Source organism: Suncus etruscus, chromosome 11 (assembly GCF_024139225.1).
Source record: "Suncus etruscus isolate mSunEtr1 chromosome 11, mSunEtr1.pri.cur, whole genome shotgun sequence".
NCBI lineage: Eukaryota > Metazoa > Chordata > Mammalia > Eulipotyphla > Soricidae > Suncus > Suncus etruscus.
In genome coordinates, this window is record NC_064858.1 from 48,016,367 (window position 1) to 48,038,341 (window position 21,975).

At 41.3% G+C, this 21,975-nt stretch overlaps 1 protein-coding gene across 3 annotated transcripts in view; it reads left to right on the forward strand.

Moving 5' to 3' along the window:
* MRPL42 (mitochondrial ribosomal protein L42) overlaps nucleotides 1–15,879 on the forward strand; it is a 40,978-nt gene extending 25,099 nt beyond the window's left edge. For all 3 annotated transcript variants that reach the window (XM_049782854.1, XM_049782855.1, XM_049782853.1), the window contains exons 5-6: nucleotides 9,063–9,226; nucleotides 15,712–15,879. In XM_049782854.1, coding sequence (XP_049638811.1) covers nucleotides 9,063–9,226; nucleotides 15,712–15,757 — 210 coding nt within the window. In that variant the 3' untranslated portion in view covers nucleotides 15,758–15,879. The remainder of the gene's footprint in view (nucleotides 1–9,062; nucleotides 9,227–15,711) is intronic.
* The last annotated feature ends 6,096 nt before the right edge of the window (nucleotides 15,880–21,975 follow it).

Genomic DNA, 21,975 nt, shown 5'->3' on the forward strand with positions numbered 1-21,975 from the left:
ATTTGCTTTTTGAGGAGAAAATAGTTAATTATTCAATTCATCTCACGATGCAGTGACTCCTATTTTTAAAATTGTTATTAAAGGTCTAGAGAGCAAGTACAGCAGATAATGTGCTTGCCTTGCTTGCAGCTGACTCAGGTTTGATCTGCAGCACCTCATATAGTTCCCTGAGCCCATATGGAGTGATCCTCAGGCTCAGGAGTAAGCCCTGAGCACAGACGGACATAGCACCCAAACAAAATAATAAAATCATTATTTGTGCCTGAGACCTGGCTGATTAACACAGTAGATTATTGCTATTTGCTGCTTTTTATTTCCTTTTTGACACACAACCCCCTCCCCCCCCATCTTCTTGCCTTGTTCATTTGCTTTGTGTGTAGCCTGGCCCCCTAATAGCACATGCTATTGCTGTTTGCCTCTCATTGCCTTTTTTGGAGCAGTGTGTAGAAAATCGATGTAAGTCATTGTCTTCTGGCATCTCCTCCCTCCAGCTGTTGTGTTTACTTCCATTGTTAAACTGCAGTTATTTCTGGTTACATGCTGAAAAGAAAATAGTTCTTTTATGAAATTCTTTGGCTGGACTAATTGAAGACATAAGACAGCCTAACAAGAGAAGAACAAATATAATTCTCTGTGTGCAGTAGCCCCATAAATAAAATTATGAGATTCACAGATTCACCAAAGAAAGGAGTTTGATATGCTGTGTGGGCGAAGGAGAAATTAATTTGTGAAAACTTGATTGGCTTGGGTAGTAAGTGAATGAAGGTGTCAGGGCTTTGTTGACACCCCGATCCCCCCACCCCCTTCTGCTCAGCCTTTAGCTCGAGGCTCTGTGCTAAGACTGCTTTCTGCATTGTAAGCATAGGGAACACTCTCCACTTTCTGGAGAGCAGCGGAGAGTCATAGGCACTTCTGCTGTCCTTGCAGTGGTTTCTTCTTTTTCTTTTGTTTTGGGCCACATCCGACAGTGCTCAGGGGTTACTCCTGGCTCTGCGCTCAGAAATTGCTCCTGGCAGGCTTGGGGGACCACATGTGATGCCTGGAATAGAACTCGGGTCTGTCCCGGGTCAGCCGCGTGCAAGGCAAACACCCTGCCACTCTGCTATCACTCTGGCCCTTGCAGTGGTTCCAAACAAACCAAACTGTGCCAAAGAGCTCCTTTCAGTGTTTGATTTCTGATTTTAGTATTTAAACCCAGACCTCTCTTGCTGCATGTTTATTTCTCAGCTTTCAAATTCAGCCACATGAGGCTCTTCACAACCAGAGTCCAATTCTTACTTACCCCATCCAGCTCAGAACTTCCACTGCTTTGAGTGGCGGAACTCATGGTCATCAGTTAGTCACTCATAATTGTGATTTCTAGAAAGTTCCTTCTCCTAGATCTGACATGCCTGGGCCCAGGCACCATCTTTGGGTCCCCTGCAGACCTTTTCTCTCTCTCATAGCCTTTGACTCTAGGCAGGGTAGTTATCTTGCAGATGCCTATGACTGTATCCATACCAAGTCCCCCTTTCCTGACAGATTCTGACTTATCAACCAAGCAAGTCAGAGTCAATGCACAGTTGCAGGGGGTACCTGGGCAACCAACCCTCACCTCACAGTGCTAGGATTAGTCAGAGGTAGCTCCAGAGATGCACCATAGCCTGATGAGATTCTCTGGGAGGGGTCCCTGGGCCTCTTGAGCACTGCTTGGGAGCACCCACTCCTCAAATAGTGTCCTTGTGGCTGGACTTCCTGTTGTCTTCTTTAACTTCCCTCAGTAGCATTTCTTCAAGACTATGAATTCCCTAAGCTGTTGCCTGTCTCTTGAGCTCTGACAGTTGCTTCAAGTCTGAATGATCATCTAGCTACAGAGTGTTCTTGATGAGGTGTTCATTTCATTGAGCTTTTGTACCATATCCCTCCATTTTCTTTTGCCTTGTAGAGTCTCATTTGAGTAGATCTTCTCTGAATATAATAGGATTTCCTTTATATCTAAGTTCATGTAAGTTCTTTATTTTTTTTTTTTATCTTGCTACTGTCATTTTATCTCTCTCTTTGGAGTTAGTCATTTTAAATACAAAATCTTGGCGTTTACCTGAAAACAGAATTGACTCTGTTTTCAGTAGGGCTGGTTCAAGCTTCTTGAATCTCTGCGCCTATAGTTTTCAAGTCTAGGAAATTCCTCTTTTTGTTTGTTTATTGTGACCAGGTTTATCTCTCTCATGAAGTAACACTAAATAAACATCCTCAGACGTCAAGTAACATTTAACTTAATTTTTCTCTATATGTTGAACTGTAGCTCTAATGGACTTTGATTAAAAAAATGATATCTGCTTACATATATATTATATATGTAAATAATATATATATATATAACACTTCTCTATATTTCCCCCAAAGAGCTTTAGTTTTTGGCAGTTTATATATGAATTTAAAAACACAATGTTAGCTGGTTTCTGCTGTTTGACCTGAAACACGGCAGATGTCTTAGGCCTTCTCTCTGCTGTTCTATGGCCTGGGATTTTGATCCTCTTCACCATTGTTTGCTGAGGGCTCTTCTTTTTCGGAGGTGAGCAGTCCTGCCCATAAAGAGTGGAACCAGTGGAACATGGCTGTTCCACTTCCCTTTGCAGCTGTGCACATCTTCTAGCCAATGAACATCACCACAACACTTAGAAAAAAACCACACTACATGCATGATGATGGGGGGAACAACGTAGACTAACACCAGGCATAGAGAATGAAGATGGCAATTCTGATGACCCAAAAACTGCCTACCACCTATTTAGTCTATCAGATATAGAGTTTAGAGAAGAAATATGGAGGATATTCATAGAACTCAAAGAAAGCATATATCGAGTTGAACAGAACACAAATAAGAATCAAGAGAAAGGCCAGAGAAATAGCACAGTGCTATGGTGTTTGCCTTGCACACAGCTGACCCAGGACGGGCAGAAGTTCGAATACAGCATCCCATATAGTCCACCAAGCCTGCCAGGAGCGATTTCTGAGTGCAGAGCCAGGAGTAACCCCTGAGTGCCACTGGGTGTGAGCCAAAAAAAACAAACAAAAAAATCAAGAGGATATGAAGATAGTAATCAGAGAAGTTCAAACTGAAATAACAGGTCTGAAAAACTCAGTAGACGAAATGAAACCCTCAATGGAAAGCCTCTCCAACAGGGTAACAGCAGTTGAGGATAGAATCAGTGAGCTGGAATATGAGATGCATAACAATTCCATACAGCAGAAGAGAATTGAAAAAAGCCTTAAAGTAAATGATCAGACAATGGAAAAATTACTCAAAGAATGTGAACATGAAAATAGAAGTCTGTTAACTCAACAGAAACAACATGGGGCCAGAGAGGTGGCTCTAGAGGTAAGGTGCCTGCCTTGCAAGCGCTAGCCAAGGAAGGAACGCGGTTTGATCCCCCGGCATCCCATATGGTCCCCCAAGCCAGGGGCAATTTCTGAGTGCTTAGCCAGGAGTAATCCCTGAGCATCAAATGGGTGTAGCCCAGAAAACCAAAATCAAAAAACCCAAACAAATAAAAAAAAAAAAAGAAACAACATAAGAATCATTGGCATTGGAGTCCCAGAGACTAAGGAAGAAAATCCCCAGGAAGAATCATCAGTCAGGGCCCGGAGATATAGCACAGCGGCATTTGCCTTGCAAGCAGCCGATCCAGGACCAAAGTAGGTTGGTTCGAATCCCGGTGTCCCATATGGTCCCCCGAGCCTGCCAAGAGCGATTTCTGAGCAGACAGCCAGGAGTAACCCCTGAGCACCACTGGGTGTGGCCCAAAAACCAAAAAAAAAAAAAAAAAAAAAAAAAAAAAAGAATCATCAGTCAAGGATATCATTGCAGAGAAAATTCCAGTTCAAGACTGCATGCAATCAAATCCTGCATGCCTGAAGAGTACCAGCTAAAAGAGATCCAAAGAAAAGCATGCCAAGACACATTCTAGTCATAATGACAAATCCCACAGATAGGGATAGAATACTGAAAGCAGCAAGATCAAAAAGGGAAATTACATTCAAAGGAACATCCTTAAGATTTACAGCAGACCTGTCACAAGAAATCCTCAAGGCCAGAAGACAGTGGTGGAACATAGTGACAAAACTCATTGAAATGAATGCTTTGCCTAGAATACTGCACCCAGCTAGACTGACTTTCAGGCTTGAAGGAAGTATACATAGCTTCACAGATAAATAAGCTCAGAGACTTTTCAGACTCAAAATCAGCCTTATAAAAAAAACCCTGAAAGGTGTACTTCAAGATAAGAATGATCAACAGACCAAACTTCTATACAAAGATGGCACTAAATCCTATGACAATTATCTCTCTCAATGGAAATGAACTAAATGCACCAGTTAAGAGACACAAAGTGGCTAAATGGATCAAAATATGAATCCAACCTTCTGCTGCCTACAAGAAACACACCTGAATAGTCAGAACAAACATAGATTCAAAATCAAAGACTGAAGGAAAATCATCCAAGCAAACAGCATCCTTAAAAAAGCTGTAGTGGACATATTAATATCAGATGACTCAAACTTTAAACACAGAAAACTTAAAGGGACAAAGATGAATATTTTGTACTAATCAAGGGATATGTACAACAGAAAGAAATAACACTCCTAAACATATGCATCCAATGAGGGTTCAGCAAAATATTTAATACAAATGTTGACAAATCTTGGGCCCGGAAAGATAGCACAGCGGCGTTTGCCTTGCAAGCAGCCGATCCAGGACCAAAGGTAGTTGGTTCGAATCCCGGTGTCCCATATGGTCCCCCGTGCCTGCCAGAAGCTATTTCTGAGCAGACAGCCAGGAGTAACCCCTGAGCACTGCTGGGTGTGACTCAAAAACTAAAAAAACAAAACAAAACAAAAAAACAAATGTTGACAAATCTGAAAGAAGATATCAATAGCAACACAATAATTGTGGGAGACCTCAACACTGCCCTTGATAGGTCAACCAGACTGAAACCCAAAAATATACTAGCTCTGAAATGAGAAATGGAAGAAAGTGGACTAGTATATATATATATAGGGCACTCCATCCCCAGAAACTTGTATACATATTCTATTCCAATGCACATGGTTTATTCTCTAGGATAGACCACATGCTGGCCCATAAAATGTACCTCCATAAAATCAAAAGGATAGAAGTCATGTAGTCTACCTTCGCTGATCACAGGTACTGAAATTAGACGTGAATAACAAAGGGACACAGAAGAAAAAATTGGGGGGGAGGGGTTTGGGCCACACCTGGCGATGCTCAGGGGACCAGGCTATGGGCTCAAAATAGCTCCTGGCTTGGGGGACCATATGGGATGCTGGGATCAAACCTTAGTCTGTCCTGGATCAGCTGTGTGAAAGGCAAACACCCTACTGCTGTGCTATCGCTTCAGTCTCAGAAGAAAACTTTTAACACCTGGAAAATAAATAGCTTACTGCTGAACAACCAGTGGGTAAGAGAGGAAATCAAAACATTCCTGGAAACAAATGACAATGAAGACACAAATTATCAGAATTTATGGGACAGCAAAAGCGATACTGAGAGGAAAATTAATAACTTTGCGAACACACATCAGGAAAGAAGAAGGGATCTACATGAGTAGCTTAATGGCACACCTTATAAAATTAGAAAATGATCAACCAAAGGAACCAAAAGTAGGTAGGCAGAAGGAAATAAAGCTTAGAGCAGAAATCAATGAAGTGGAAATCCGAAAACAGTCCAAAAGGTCAACGAAAGCAAAAGTTGGGTCTTTGAAAAAATAAACAAGATTGATAAACCAGTGGCAAAACTCACAAAGAAAGGGAGAGAGAGAAACTTGATAAACTGGATTAGAAATGAAAAGAGTGATATCAGTACAGATATTGCAAAGATTCAAAGGGTAATCAGAGACTACTTTGAGAAACTCTATGCCACAAAACATGAGAACCTGGAAGAAATGGATAAAATCTTGAACTCTTATAAAAAAAAAAGGAAAAGAAAAAAAATATATGTACATACACATATATGTGTATATATACTTATACAGAGAGAAAAGAAAATATCTCACTCAGATGCAGCAGGGCAGGAGGAAATTAGGGAAAGTGGTGGCAGAAAACATACACTGGTGAATGGTGTTGTGCATTGTATAACTGAAATTCAATCATGCATACTTTGCAACTGTAAAAAAATACTCCTGACTGTATTGTGAACAACCTGTATTATGGTTTTTAAATAAAGCAATAAGAAAAAAAATCTTGAACTCTTATAACCTTCCATGGTTGAATAAGAATGACGTAGCACATCTAAACAGCTCCATCACTATTGAGGAAATTAAAATGGTAATCAAAAGTCTTCCCAAAAACAAAGGCCCAGGCCCAGATGGGTCCACTTCTGAGTTCTTTCAAACTTTTCAAGAGGAACTACTACCAATCCTTTTCAGGCTTTTTCATAAATTTGAAGAAACAGGAACACTTCTAAATAGTTTTTATGAAGCTAATATCACCTTGATACCAAAAACAGCCAGATGCTGCTAACAAAGAAAATTACAGACCAATATCCTTGCTGAACACAGAGGTCTTCAACAAAATTCTGACAAATAGGATCCAACACCTCATTAAGAAGGTCATTCACCATGACCAAGTAGGTTTCATCCCAAGAATGCAAGAATGGTTTAACATCCGTAAATCAATTAGCATAATACACCATATCAACAAAAAGAAAAAAATCATATATCAATAGATGCAGATAAAGCATTTGATAAGGTCCACACTCATTCTTGATAAAAACTCTCATCAAGATGGGAATGTAAGGAACTTTTCTCAATATATCAAGGCCATCTACCACAAGCCAATGGCAAAGATCTCAATGGAAATAAACTAAAAGCCTTTTTTCTAAAATCTGGTACAAGATAAGGCTACCCTCTCTCAACCACTCCCGTTCAAACTAATACTGGAAGTACTTGCTTTATTGTTAGGCAAAAATAAGATGTCATGGGCAACCAGATAGTAAAGGAAGAAGTCAAGCTCTTACTGTTTGTAGATGACATGATACTATATTTAGAAAATCCTAAAGACTGCCAAAAAGCTAGAAACAATCCATTCATATAGCAAAGTGGCAGGCTACAAAATTAACACGCAAAAGTCAATGGCCTTCTTATACACCAATAATGATCGAGAAGAAATGAACATTCAAAAATCTCATCCTCATTAGTGCCACATAAACTCAAATATCTTGGAGTCAACTAAAGAGGTAAAGGACCTATACAAAGAAAACTACAAAATCTTGCTTCAAGAAATAAGAGAGGACACAAGGAAATGGAGACACATACCCTGCCCATGGACTGGCAGGATTAATATCATTAAAATGGCAATATTCTACAGATATTCTACAGATTTAATGCAATCCCTCTAAAGATGCCTATGACATTCTTCAAAGTGGCTCAAACACTCCTGAAATTCAGGATGACATTTATGACTGTTTCATAAGGTTGACATTCATCTTTACTTTTTTATTTTTGCTGAAATAAGCTTTCTTTGAAGTTTGATCAAGGAGCTCAATCGTTTTCTAAAAACTATTCTCAGTCTTCCAGAGTCTTTTGCTGTAGATAAAAAGAATCTGAGTTCCAATTTTTAAAAATCTGTTTACATGGGAAAATGTTTATAATCATGTAAAACAGAAAATTTCAGGAGTATTAGAATTGAACCTACTTTGGATAGGAAGAGAGACAGTGAATACTTAGTAACACTTGAAAATGACACTTTTATCTTATTAAAAACTTTTTTTTTTTTTTTTTGTGGGAAGGCCCCCACTCAGCACTGTTCAGGGCTTACTCCTCACTTTGCACTTGAGGATTTCCTCTTGATGCTTGGGGGACCATATAGGATGGTGAGGGTAAAATCCAGTTTATCCTCATTCAAGTCAAACATCCTGCCTGCTGTCCTATTGCTCCAGCCTGAACATGACTTTTAATACTAAAAAATTTAGTCTTTAGTATAAGTAGCCTACGGGAGAGAAGAAATATGTTTTTATATTTATCAGTACTTTTCAAGGTCTGTGATAACCCGCAGATATATAGTTTCAGTTTATACATATTCAGGGCTGACTCTTGACTCTACTCAGGGATCATTCCTGGTGGGGCTTAGGGGCCATGTCAGGTACCAGGAATTAAACCTGGTTTGGCCATGTGCTAGGCAAATAAAGTAAATGCCTTACCTGTTCTACTCTCACCCCAGCCCCTATTCAGGGTTGTTTTTTTTTTTTTTTTTTTTTTTTTGCTTCTTACCTGGTAGTGCTCAGAAGCTAATCCTGGAATGTGGCTCTTGGGTCACTCTTAGTGCTGTTTAGGGACATGTGGTAACAGGTGGTCTTTTAACATTCCTTTATATTTCTAACCACCACCACCACACCCTGTTTGGCAGTTGGGCTACACATGGCTCTGTTTATGGCTATTCTTGCTCTGTGTTTGAGGATCACTCCTATTAAGCTCAGGTGGGCTTAACACTCCAGGTGGGCACCGGAGAACATATGGATGCCGGGGATGCAAATAGGGTTGGCCATGTGGAAGGTAAGCACCCTGTTCATGGTACTATTCCATGAGTTCCAGCCCCCAAGGCACCCTTTTACCTCCACCAATACCCCAACACTTTTTCCTTAAAACGATTCATATTTTCTATGAGGCTTTAAGTATATTAATAACTGGAGCTGGAGCGATAACACAGTGGTGTAGGGTGTTTGCCTTGCATGCGGCCAACCCCCCCAGATAGACTCTGATTCTATTCCCGGCATCCCATATGGTCCCCTCCGAGCCTGCAGGAGCAACTTCTGAGTGCAGAAGTTACACATCGCTAGGTGTGATCCAAAATCAAAAAAATACAAAACTCAATTCTTTAGTGACTTATACAACTAAGTGAAGTATTGATTATTTACTGCCTACCATGGGGCACTCTACTGAATTACTGAAGGTGGTATTTATTTTATTATAAACAAATATTGGTTAACTTTTATTACATTTTAGTTTGATACCAAATAAATTTGATATTTACAAATAGATTGATGCTCTTTGTTGCAAATTATTTTGTAGCCTATTCCTCGACCAGATCCTGTGCAGAATAATGAAGAAACATATGATCAAGTGCTAAAGACCAGATTACAAGAGAAAAATGTATGTTCTGAGCAAGGACCCATGATAGAACAGCTGAGCAAAATGTTCTTTACTACCAAGCACCGTTGGTACCCTCGTGGACAGTAAGTTCAATTTTCTTTTCTTCTCTCAGAAGGCCCTCTAAAGGAACACATAACTTCTCTGCATGGATAAACTCCTGATGTTACATTTGACATGGGAACATTAGCACCATTATAAGAAAATACTGAATTGTATTTTTCTTTTTCTTTGTTTTTGAGCCACATTCTGCATTGCTCAGGTTACTTTAGGTTACTTCTGGCTCTGCACTGAGGAATCACTCCTGGGGTGCTCATGGGATGCTGGAATTGAACCCTGGTCACTGCATGCAAAACTAGTGCCCTCCCTGCTGCACTAACATCGTTCTGGCCCTAGAACCAGCATTTCTTGCATGCAGAGATTGCACTCATCCTACTGAGCTATTCTCTACCCCAATTCCTAAAAAAAAAAGTCATTCCTTTTTTTATGGGGGTGGGGGTGCCTACACCCAGTGATGCTCAGGGGTTACTCCTGGCTGCATTCAGAAATTGCTCCTATGGGCCAGAGACATAGCATGAAGGTAGGGCGTTTGCCTTGCATGCAGAAGGAAGGTGGTTCGAATCCCGCCATCCCATATGGTCCCCAGAGCCTGCCAGGAGCTTCTGAGCATAGAGCCAGTAGGAGCCCTTGAGTGCTGCCGGGTGTGACCTCAAAACCAAAAAAAAAAAAAAAATTGCTCTTGGCTCGGGGGACAATATGGGACCCTGGGGATCGAACCCAGGTCCGTCCTGGATCAGCCGCATGCAAAGCAAATGCCCTACCACTGTGCTGGACATTTCTTATTCTCTGGAATTAGCTTTAGTACATATCTGCAGATAACAAAATCTGTGAAAAATCAAGCTCTTTTTATTTTCTTTGTTTTGATTTTGGGCCACACCTGGCAGCACTCAGGAGTTATTCCTGGCTCTGCTCAGAAATTGCTCCTGTCAGGTTTGGGGGACCATATGCTATGCTCTCCCCCACAAAAAATAACCAACAACAACAACAACAACAACAACAACAAAAATAAGGGTCCTTCTCTTGGGCCAGAGAGGTAGTACAAAAGTTAAGGAAGGTACACTTGCCTACCATGTAGCTGTGTACGTAACCCTGGTTCTAATCTTGCCACCACATAGTGTCTTCTGATCAGAGAGCTGAGAAGTGACCCCTGAACACAAAGCTGGGAGTGGCCCCTAAGAATAGAGCCAGATGTGGCCACAACTACCCGCCCCACTTCAAAAATAAGATTAGTAGATATCTAAGATAAATAAAGAAGAAGCTCAAAATATTCAGCAATAAAAAGAACCCCATTAAAAAATGGGGAAGATGGCTAGAAAGATAGCTCAAAGGCTGGGCCTGAGAGATAGATAGCACAGCAGTAGAGCTTTTGCCTTGCACACAGCTGACTCAGGACAGACCCGGTTCAATACCTGGCATCCCATATGGTCCCGGAGCCTGCCATCTTTGATTTCTGAGCACAGCCAGGAGTAACCCCTGAGCACTGCCAGATGTGACCCAAAAACCAAAACCAAACCAAAACAAAAAGAAAATGATAGCTCAAAAAGGATTATCGCATATGTTTTGCTTGAAGGGGGCCCAGGTTTGATCTCCTGAGATGGTACTAACTTCTAAGTACCACTGATGTGGCCCCCAAACCAAAATAAGCCAAAAAAATAAGAAAAAGATCTGAATGAACACTTCTCCAAAGAAGGCATACAAATGGCCAATCGGCACATGAAAAACCATTTCTGGTAATCCAGAAGTTGAAGATCAAAACAGCAATGAAATATCGCCTAGTATCTGTGAGAATGGCTTATATCAGAAAGGCCAGAAAAGAGTGCTAGTTTTGGGGTGGGGAAAAGGAAACCCTGGTTCGTTGTTTTAGAAATGTAAACTGGCTCAACTTTTATGGAAGACTGTGATATTTCTCAAAGAATTAAAAATAGAATTCCCCTATTATCCAGCATTTCCACTCCTAGATAACTATCTCAAGAGTACAAAAACAGTGATTTGAAAATGATGAGTGCATATCTTTATTGTGGGGCTGTTTACATTGGCCAAGATCTGGAGACAGCCCTAGGGCTAACTGCAGCTATGTAGATCAAGAACTAGGCCTTGGGGGCCGGAGAGATAGCATGGAGGTAAGGCGTTTGCCTTTCATGCAGGAGGTCATCGGTTCGAATCCCAGCGCCCCATATGGTCCCCTGTGCCTGCCAGGAGCAATTTCTGAGCCTGGAGCCAGGAATAACCCCTGAGCACTGCCAGGTGTGACCCAAAAACCAAAAAAAAAAAAAAAAAAAAAAAAAAAAGAACTAGGCCGAGGAGGACACTTGCTTTACCAGCGGCCAACCCGGGTTCAGTCCCTGGTACCCCATATATTCCCCCCGAGCCGCCAGGAGTAATTTTTGCATGCAGATTCAGGAGTAACCCTTGAGAATCCTTGGGTTTGCATCCCCTCCCACACCCACCCCCGCCCCAAGGAAAAGAAGTTGGGTTTGTTGTGTGTACACGACTCCAGGGATCATACTTAGCTCAGCCTAGTGCAATGGCTAACCTACCTACTATACTGTTGCTCCTGTTCTGGTGTAATCTTATTTACTTACTTAATTTTATTAGTTCGAATTGGTTTTCTGAATATTAATATCTTGGTGTATCTTGTTTAATTAGGACTATTCGGCAATTTTAATTGGATGGAATTATTTACTTAGATTTTCAGTTAATATAAGTTATTTCCATGTGTTAGTTTCCAGTCTTAAGTAAAGCTTTTTTTTTTTTTTTTTGGCCACACCCGTTTGACGCTCAGGGGTTACTCCTGGCTATGTGCTCAGAAATCGTCCCTGGCTTGGGGGGATCATATGGGACACCGGGGGATCGAACCGCGATCCATCCTATGCTAGCGCTTGCAAGGCAGACACCTTACCTCTGGCGACACCTTCCCGGCCCCGAGTAAAGCTTTTCTAAGAGTACAACTTTGTGCAGAGCCCTGGGGTTGGGCCAGAGAGATTTTCTTTTTTTTTTTTTTTTTTTTTTGTGGTTTTTGGGTCACACCCGGCAGTGCTCAGGGGTTATTCCTGGCTCCATGCTCAGAAATTGCTCCTGGCAGGCACGGGGGACCATATGGGACACCGGGATTCGAACTGATGACCTTCTGCATGAAAGGCAAACGCCTTACCTCCATGCTATCTCTCCGGCCCGGGCCAGAGAGATTTTCATCCCAGAATTCACTTAGGAAGTTATATAGATTCACTTGGTTTCTTCTGGGGGTGGTAGGAGGCTCCCAGGTGTGCATCAGGGCATGGGGGTCCCCTTCCAGCAACTCTCAGTTTTCCTGGGGGTCCAGTGTAGGGTCCAAGGTACAGCTGTTTTAGCAGGGCCATCCTGATGGTGCTCAGGAGTCGCCAAGGGCTACACATGACTCTGCAGTACCAGGATTTGATCACAGTTATGTGCCCTAACTCTGCTATCTCCTGGCCCCACTTATTCATTTCTCCAGTAGGTCCTTGGTGAATTCAGATACCCTGTACTGTATTATCAGATTCTTTTTTTTTTTTGGTACCCATTATCAGATTCTTTAATCGGGTCAGCTGAGGCTTTTATGATTGAGCCGCACCTGCTCGGCTGTGACCCTCCCTGCCTCTTAATTGAGCAGCCGCACCCCCAGTGGGTGGATGGGAGCTTAAGTAATAGAATGTACAGAGCTCAAATTGGAAGTAGGTATCAGCTGTCCTGTTTCCCTGAAAATAAGACAGTGTCTTATATTAACTTTTGCTCCCAAAGATGCCTTAGGTCTTATTTTCAGGGGATGTCTTGTTTTTTTCATGAAGAAGAGTATTGTACATATTTATTGTTAAATGAAAATTAAGGAAATTTATTACCTGTATATGGTTCGGTAGTACGGTAGTTGTCAAAAACTGCATCCTACAGATGCCAGTTGGGGCAGCCCTAGCAACCAGTTTACGGTAAATTAAATTTCACTCAGAGACAGAGCCTAGGGGGGCCTTATTTTTGAGGGATGCTTTATAATTCACAATTCACCCAGAAGGAAACCTGTAAGTAGGTCTTATTTTCAGGGAAACTATGTAGTAAACGCAGACTGTCTATCTGGAAACATAGTTAAAGATGTTACTGCTAGGGCAGGGGTAGCGAACAGGATTTTTACCCTCACTCAAAATGGCAAAATACAATATGTGTTTAATATACTACTGTTAAAATTATATGCTTTTGTGTGAGTGTTTGTCTGTTTTGGCAGGTCACTGCGTGGTGTGGCTCTCTGACTCTCACAGTTTAAAATTTTGGCTCTTTGTGTCGAACTTGTTTGCCACCCCTGTGCTAGGGGATGTGGGTGTGGGTCAGTGGTAAAGCATAGGCCTTGGGTTCCATCCTCAGTACTACAAATACAAAGAAAGATTTAAATAGATTCACAAAAAAAAATATCAGTTTATGATTTGAATTTTGCCTTTTTCTGATCCTAATATTCCTGTTTAATTTAGGAATGCAGTTCAGAGTACCAGATTTGGGCTTTATACCAAGTCTGGGAGTTACAACTATTTGAGAGAGAGAGGGGTGTGTGTGTGTGTGTGTGTGTGTGTGTGTACCAGATTTGGGCTTTATACCAAGTCTGGGAGTTACAACTATTTGAGAGAGAGAGGGGTGTGTGTGTGTGTGTGTGTGTGTGTGTGTGTGTGTGTGTGTGTGTGTGTGTGTGTGTGTGTGTGTGGTGGGGTGGTGGGGTGGTGGGGATGTAGGGCTTTGATGTGTGTGTGTGTGTAGGGGAGTAGGGGAGGGATGTAGGGCTTTGGGCCATACCAAATGGTGCTCAGGAGCTGTCCCTGACTCAGGAGTGACCCCTGGTGATGCTTGGGGGAGCATTTGTGGTGTTGGGGTTGGCCAGATAATAGGCAAATATCTCCTTTTTTGTACTATATCTTCAACCCAAAGGCTTTAATTTCTTCTTGGGAGATGGTAATGAAGAAACCACAGATGTTGGATTTGGGGCTAAATTCAATTTTCAGTTGACACCCTTCTGTCATTGCCTGAGAGATTACTTTTATATTCAATTATGCAAAGGCTGTTTTTAAAACACATCATGTATAATTGTTATTTACTGTTTGATGATAGTATTGTGAGAAAACATTCCAAGAGGCTTTACATTTGAGGCTTCCTTCTTATCTCTAATAGATTCCCTATGGACCCCAAAACAAAAACAAACAAACAAAAAGATTCCCTTATGTAAATCCATTTATTTCAGACACTTCCCCACCCTCATCTCCCACCCCCCACACAGAGACAAACACAGTCAGAAATCTTAAAAAAGGATTCTGGCTCTCTTTGCACTGAGACATTGGGAGATAGGACTGGTCATTGCTCTTATTCCTTGCAGCTGTATTCAAGCTCTTCTTTTTCTTTATTATTCTTCATGGACTTTAAAGAGTCAGAAGTAGGAATCAGAGAGTTAGCACAGAGGTCTAGGTATTTGCTTCGCATATTGAACACTTAACCTGTCCAGAAGTGAACCAGAAGTAAGTTCTGAGTACTGCAGATGTGGTCCAAATACCCCCTCCAAAAAAAAGTAAATGGCACCTTCTTTCCATTATAATTCTTTCTGGAGCATATCATTTTTGCAATATTAGAGTTCTTGATGATTGTGTGTGAGTTTTGTTGTTGTTCTTATTAATTCGACCATAAAAATTAAATTTTTTAAAATGGTCAGACCTAAAAACCTAAACTAAAGTCAACAACAATAGAATCAAGAGACTCAAACTACAACAAGCTGGGAACTATGGTGGAGAGAGGTCAAACTGGTGGTGGAAATGGCCCTAATTCACTGTTACTATGTACCTGAAATACAATTGTGAAAGATTTGTAATTCACATTGGTCTCAATAAAAATTATTTAAAATAATTAAAATTTTAGGGGGCCAGAGCGGTGGTGCTAATGTAAGGCATCTGCCTTGCAACTGCTAGCCTAGGATGGACCGTGGTTTGATCCCCGGCTTCCCATATGGTCCCCCAAGCCAGGAGAGATTTCTGAGCGCATAGCCAGGAGTAATCCCTGAGCGTCACCGGGTGTGGCCCAAACCCCCTGCCCCAAAATTAAAAAAATTTAAATATATCTATAGTTGATATATCTCGTTTCTTTTAATGTTTTCATTTTTTTAATCTCAGGATTAAAAAACCAACATATTGTTACATGTTCTACATAAAGCAGTTATATTATAAAAATAAGTCATTTTATTTTTGGTTTTGGGCTACACTTGGTGTTGCTCAGGGCTGGCTCTGTGCTCAGGGATTACATCTGGAACAGGGATTGAACTGGGTTGTTTGTGTGCAAGGCAAGTGCTTATGTCTTCTACTATTTCTTCAACCCAATTTTCACTTTTCAAACTTTTAAAGCAAAATTAGTCCACAAAATGAATTGTTATTATGAATGATTGTTTTGCCATGCTTTTCCACCATATATAACAAATGGCAATAGTATAAAATGTTTTCTAAATTAAAAATATACTAATCTTAGATGTTTTCTTTTTTTCAAGGTATCATAGACGTCGCAGGAAGCTGGATCCTCCAAAGGACAGATGAGATTGAGTTTCTTGGGAATCAGGGAAATGTTACTGTTTAATTGGCCATTTGAGAAAACACAATCTGATATATCACTTCTATGTTATACATTAAAAATATAATAAAGTGTTTTCATATAAGAATGTGTGTTTCTTTATAGAAAGTAATTCTTAGGGAGCCAGAGTGATAGCACAGCGGGAGGGTATTTGCCTTGCATGGGGCTGACCTGGTATGGACCCAGGTTCCATCCCCGGTATCCCATATGGTCTCCTGAGTCTGCCAGGAGTGATTTCTGAGCACAGAGCCAAGAGTAACCCCTGAACATCGCCATGTGCGGCCCAAAAACAAAAAAAGGAAAAAAAAAAAACAACTAATTCTGAATTTGAACATGCTTATTTAGAGAAAGCTTTACCATCTTCTTTTCCATTGGAGGCTGGTATTAAAAGTTTGTTTTTGCGAGTCTAGAATGATTGCTTTTATGTTATCCAAATATTTTTAGTAGTAATTTATTAACCTTGAATATGTTTCATAAAAACAGTTGTTATATTTAATCTGGTTTTGTTTTATTTTTGTTTTGGGACCCACCTGGCAGTGCTCAGGGTTTACTCCTGGTTCTGTGCACAAGGATCAATCCTGTGGTGCAGGGGTGGGGGGAAGCATATGGGATGCCAGGGGTTATCCACATACAAGGCAAATACCCTACTCACTGTATTATCACCAGTTTAATCTATTTTAACCAGGGGTTCACTCACATATGTGATCTCAAAATTTGACACTGATTCTTTTTTTTTTTTTTTTGGTTTTTGGGCCACACCCGGTAAGGCTCAGGGGTTACTCCTGGCTATGCGCTCAGAAGTTGCTCCTGGCTTGGGGGACCATATGGGACACCGGGGGATCGAACTGCGGTCCGTCCAAGGCTAGCGCAGGCAAGGCAGGCGCACCTTACCTTTAGCGCCACCGCCCGGCCCCCATTGACACTGATTCTTTGAGAAGGCACATCATCCCATTTTACAAATGTGACTAAGTGGCCTGATTCTTCTCAACCCCACCAAGTGGTGGAACAAGAGCCAGACCATCAGGCTATGCCGCACAGGATCAAAGTATGTTTCATTTCACCCAATGAGAATATTTTGTAGCATATACAGTAATTTATTCTAAGATCCCCCTGCCTGCCTGAAATGTGCTAACTTTAGAACACATGCAACTCTGATCTGAAACATTTTCCCTCTACTAGTGCTAGGAGAATGTTACTAGAGTCTTCTGCTATTAATTGTACCAATAGATTCTGCTGTTTAGCCTAATGTTTCTACTTAGAAGATGGAAGTTACTTGTGATTGATATAAAAGCAAACAATATAGTATATATAGTTACTTTATTTGTTTTGAATTTCTTTTCTTTTCTTTTCTTTTTTTTTTTTTTGGTTTTTGGGTCACACCTGGCAGTACTCAGAGGTTACTCCTGACTCTATGCTCAGAAATCACTCCTGGCAGGCTCAGGGGACCATATGGGATGCCGGGATGCGAACCACCAGGATGCGAACCACCGTCCTTCTGCACGCAAGGCAAATGCCCTACCTCCATGCTCTCTCTCCAGCCCCTTGTTTTGAATTTGTTGACCTCCACAGAGGTGCTCTGAGGCCTGAGGCCCTCTCTTAGCAAGTCTCTGAGAACTGTGCTAGCAGTTTCAGGCTCTGTTGGGTTGCAATGCTTCTAGGATGTAGGAACCACCTGGGTTATTCCTACAGGGCTTGGAGCCTTCCAAGGTCATGCTTGAGTGGCTACATGGCGCTGGGGATCAATTTAGGCTGACTGCATGCAGCCATGTACCATAATTCCTGAGCTATCTTTCCTGACCCTGTAATTTTTGTTTTTGTTTGTTGGTTTTTATTTGGGGAGGGGGACAATACCTGGCAGTGCTCCGGGCTTACTCCTGCTTCTTTGCTCAGAGATCATTCCTGACAGAGCTCGGGGATTGAACCTAGATCAATCCCCTAGTGTTGTGCAAGGCAAACACCTTACCATGCTGCCCTACTGTACTATTGCACCAGCTCCTGACCCAGTGATATTTTAAAAATTGATGTGAAAGTGGTTTTACATTCAAAGTCTTAATTCAGATCTTCCAGTAGAAACACTCTGGTTGCAGGTTTAGATGTCTAGTAAAATGTTAGGAATAATGAAGAAAAAAATAATGCTTACCTCTGTTACCAAAAGGAAATCCTTGAAGTTTTTAGTATATTAGTTGTTTTTTTTTTTAAGTTCAAAGTAAGAGTAAAAAACATGTAGCAGGGGCCGGAGTGGTGGCACTGAGCGTAAGGTATCTGACGCTAGCCTAGGATGGGCCACGGTTTGATCCCCCGGTGTCCCATTTGGTCCCCCACGCCAGGAGCGATTTCTAAGCGCATAGCCCGGAGTAACCCCCGAGCGTCACCGGGTGTGGCCTCAAAACAAAACAAAACAAAACAAACAAAAAAAGCGCTCGCTATTCAATTCCTGTTTCCTGAGAGGTGAATTAACGCTGATAAAAAAAAAAAAGTATCCTCGTTGTAACCACCAGAGGGCACTCTCACATAGGGATTGACTTTACAGCGCTCACCCAGAGGTACTGATTTTGTGGTTCGTTGCAACGTTTTGTTGTTTGGTGGGGGTGGGGGGGCACACAAGACTGTGCTTAGGGCTTTTCCTAGCTCTGAACTCAGGAATTCACCCCTCGTGGGGCTCCAGAAACGGGGTTCCGAGCACCAAACCCATATTGGCCACACGAAAAGCACACTCCTTGCCCTGACATATTCTGCCCCTGTATTTACCCAGTACATTTATTATTATGTTTATGTTTATGGACTACATCCGGCAGCGCTCAGGGGGCTCTGTGCTCAGAAATCGCTCCTGGCAGGCTCTGGGGACCATATGGGAAGCCGAGAATGGAACACAGGTTGGTTGCATGCAAGTCAAACATCCTACAGCTGTGCTATCTCGCTATCTCTCTGGCCCTGCCCAGCACATTTTAATCAGGTTCTGTTTTCTTATTGTTGTTTTAAAAGGTCTTTGGATATCTTGTATATCAGGATTTCCCTCGCAAACAATTTCTCCATACCCATGTCTTGCCTTTTCACGGAGCAGGAAGTATTCATTTTAATGGAAAACATTTTATCACCGATATTTCTTATGGATTGACCGATTGTACTTGTTTCTGGAAGGTCATTACTAAACCTGAGGTCATCTGGACTTTCTTTTATGTTATCTTCTAAGATGTTTTAGTTTTTCACTTTGCAATTAGGTCTTGAATCCATTTTGATTGAGTTTTTTTGTGGAACCCAGGTTTGTCTGAACCCAGGTTCTCCCTGCCCTCATCTCCTTTGCATGGAGATTTTGGAGGGTGGGGTTGGAGAATCTGCTCATGTTTCAGTACCTTTCCTTGAAAAGGTTCTCTTGACTCTGTCATATTGTCTTTACTCCTTTGTCAACGTTCATTTGATTATATTTACATGGTCTCTTAGGCTCTCTGTTCTCTTCTTTGTGTCTATTCATTGGCAATCATGCATAATGTAACTATAGGGGTGTGTTCTGAGAAGTGCATCCTTAGATAGTTTCATCGATGTAGCCTGTGAGTGTGGCCGAGTGTAATAATAGACTTAACTGTTGTGTTACTTAGGCTATTGTGGTAGTGCCTATTGGGAAGCCCTACTAGATATAGCCTGTTGTTCACAGAATCAGCATTGAACCATATGTTGCTGTGTTTAAAAGTGTTTTTTATTAATATTCTCACGATATTTTTTAATTAAATCTTTGTGGAAATCTGAAACATTTTCTGGAGAATCTGCTCTATGCAAACAACAACAACTTTTTACAAACCATTTTCACAGAAAAGGAGACAAGTCCTTTCCTCTTTTCCTAGTATTATAGGTGGGAATTGTTCCTCCCTGGCCCTGTGTTTTGGGGGGAAAAGATTTGCTCCTCACAATATCTTTTTAATTGGTACACTTAAATCAGCATTCTTTACCTTTTTCACACCTACTTGTTTAAGCCGATGTCTGATTAAAGTGGACTGCCAGGAAATGTCCATGGCACTGGTCCATGGACCATGGGTTAAATGACAGGGGTTTGGACCACAACAGTTGAAGTTACTGATACAATTGGATTACTGCTGACTACATTGATTAGTATTCTACCTTGATCTTTGTTTCTAATTTTGTCTTTAATTTGCACCATACCTGATGGTACTCGGGGAATACTCCTGGTTCTGCACTCAGGAATCACTCCTGGCAGGCTCAGAGGATAATATAGATTGATGGGGTTCAAATTGAGGTCGGCAACATGCAAGGCAAATGCCCTCCCTACTGTGCTATTACTCTGGCCCTTGTCTTCAATTCTTTTTCTGTCATTATATGATTTTGGTTGATCATCGATAGGATTCTCTTTTTCTTAGCATGTCTATAGATGCTGGGGAGAAAGCTTAAAGAGCAAAGTGCATAAGCTGTGTATAGAAGCCCTGGTTCTTTCCCTAACACTGCCTGGTCCCCTGAGCATGGCCAAAAGCAATGCTAAGAGTAGCCGTGGAGCATTACCAAGTATGGCCCCCAAATAGACATTTTTTAAAACTGTTTTCTCTTACAATTTGCTATACGCATTTGCAACTAAACCAAGTCTAGTTTTATTTATTTATTTATTTATTTATTTGACTTTTGGGTCACACTTGGCAGCGCTCAGGGATTACTCCTGGCTCTGTGCTCAGAAATTGCTCCTGCAGGCACAGAGGACCATATGGGATGCCAGGATTTGAACCACCATCTATCCTGGATCGGCTGCGTGCAAGGTAGATGCCCTACTGCTGTGCTATCTCTCCGGCCCAGGTCTAGTTTTAAACGATACTGCATCTTAATCCCTTTCTTTGTTCATTGCTATTGTTCATTTCTCTTATACAGCTTAAATCTATATAACCTAGTACATTATTGCTTATTGCTTATTATTATCATTTGGTTTTGGTTTTGGGGGGCAGGATTCAAACTTGGAGATACCATCAGAGGCTATTCCTGACTTTGTGCTGAGGGGTTTCTTCTGGCATTGGGTCTTAAGCATTGAGCCCTGCATTCAAAGCATGTGCTCAGCCCATTGAACTCTCTCTCTCTCTCTCTCTCTCTCTCTCTCTCTCTCTCTCGCCCTATCATTATTATATTTTGATCAAATTGTTATGTCAATTAAGAATAAGGAAAATGTTTCTCTTTTCTTCACTTATTCTTTCTTCACTTTATGTTTCAATTGGAGTTAATATAATTCTCTCTATCTCCCTCTCTCTCTGACTCTCTCCCTCTACACCTTTTTTAGGGGGTAAGTCTTGGAACCACACCTGGAAGCACTCCTGACTCTGCTTAGCGTTCACCTGGCAATGCTCGAAATCATCAGGTGTTAGAAATTTAATCAAGGCCTCCTGCATGCAAAAACCAAGTCCAACCTATTGAGCTATTTTTCTGATTCCCACACAGAGGATTTTTATAAGGATTTATGATTTGGGGTTGAGGACATTTAAGAAATTACTGAGATTTTGTAGGATTTTTGGCCTGTGTCAATATGTTTTTTCTGAGTAGAAATCCTCTAGTTTTCTTAGTTTATTAAAGTGTGTCACATGACCTAGTGCATGCCTGTTTGTAGCAGAACTTAGGTCCTAAACTTTTTTTTTTTTTTTTTTTTTTTTTTTTGGTTTTTGGGTCACACCCAGCAGTGCTCAGGGGTTACTCCTGGCTGTCTGCTCAGAAATAGCTCCTGGCAGGCACGGGGGACCATATGGGACACCGGGATTCGAACCAACCACCTTTGGTCCTGGATTGGCTGCTTGCAAGGCAAACACTGCTGTGCTATCTCTCCGGGCCCAGGTCCTAAACTTTTTAAACAGGGGGCCAGTTCACTGTCCCTCAGACCATTGGAGGGTCTGACTATAGTAAAAACAAAACTTATGAACGAATTCTTATGCACACTGCATATATCTTATTTTGCAATGAAGAAACAAAACAGATACAAATACAATATGTGGCCTGCGGGCCATAGTTTGAGGACCAATGGCTTAGGTAACAGTAAAGTTAAAATGATATTGATGTGCAAAGTAAAAAGTATGGTTTCCACATGTCCTGAGGAACAACTTCAATTAGATTTTAAACAGTTTTCCAAGAAAATATCATGTGCCTTCAATTCAGATGACTCTACATCTCAATTAAATGTTATGATTTTCATTCTCTTTCTGTTTGTGTTGAT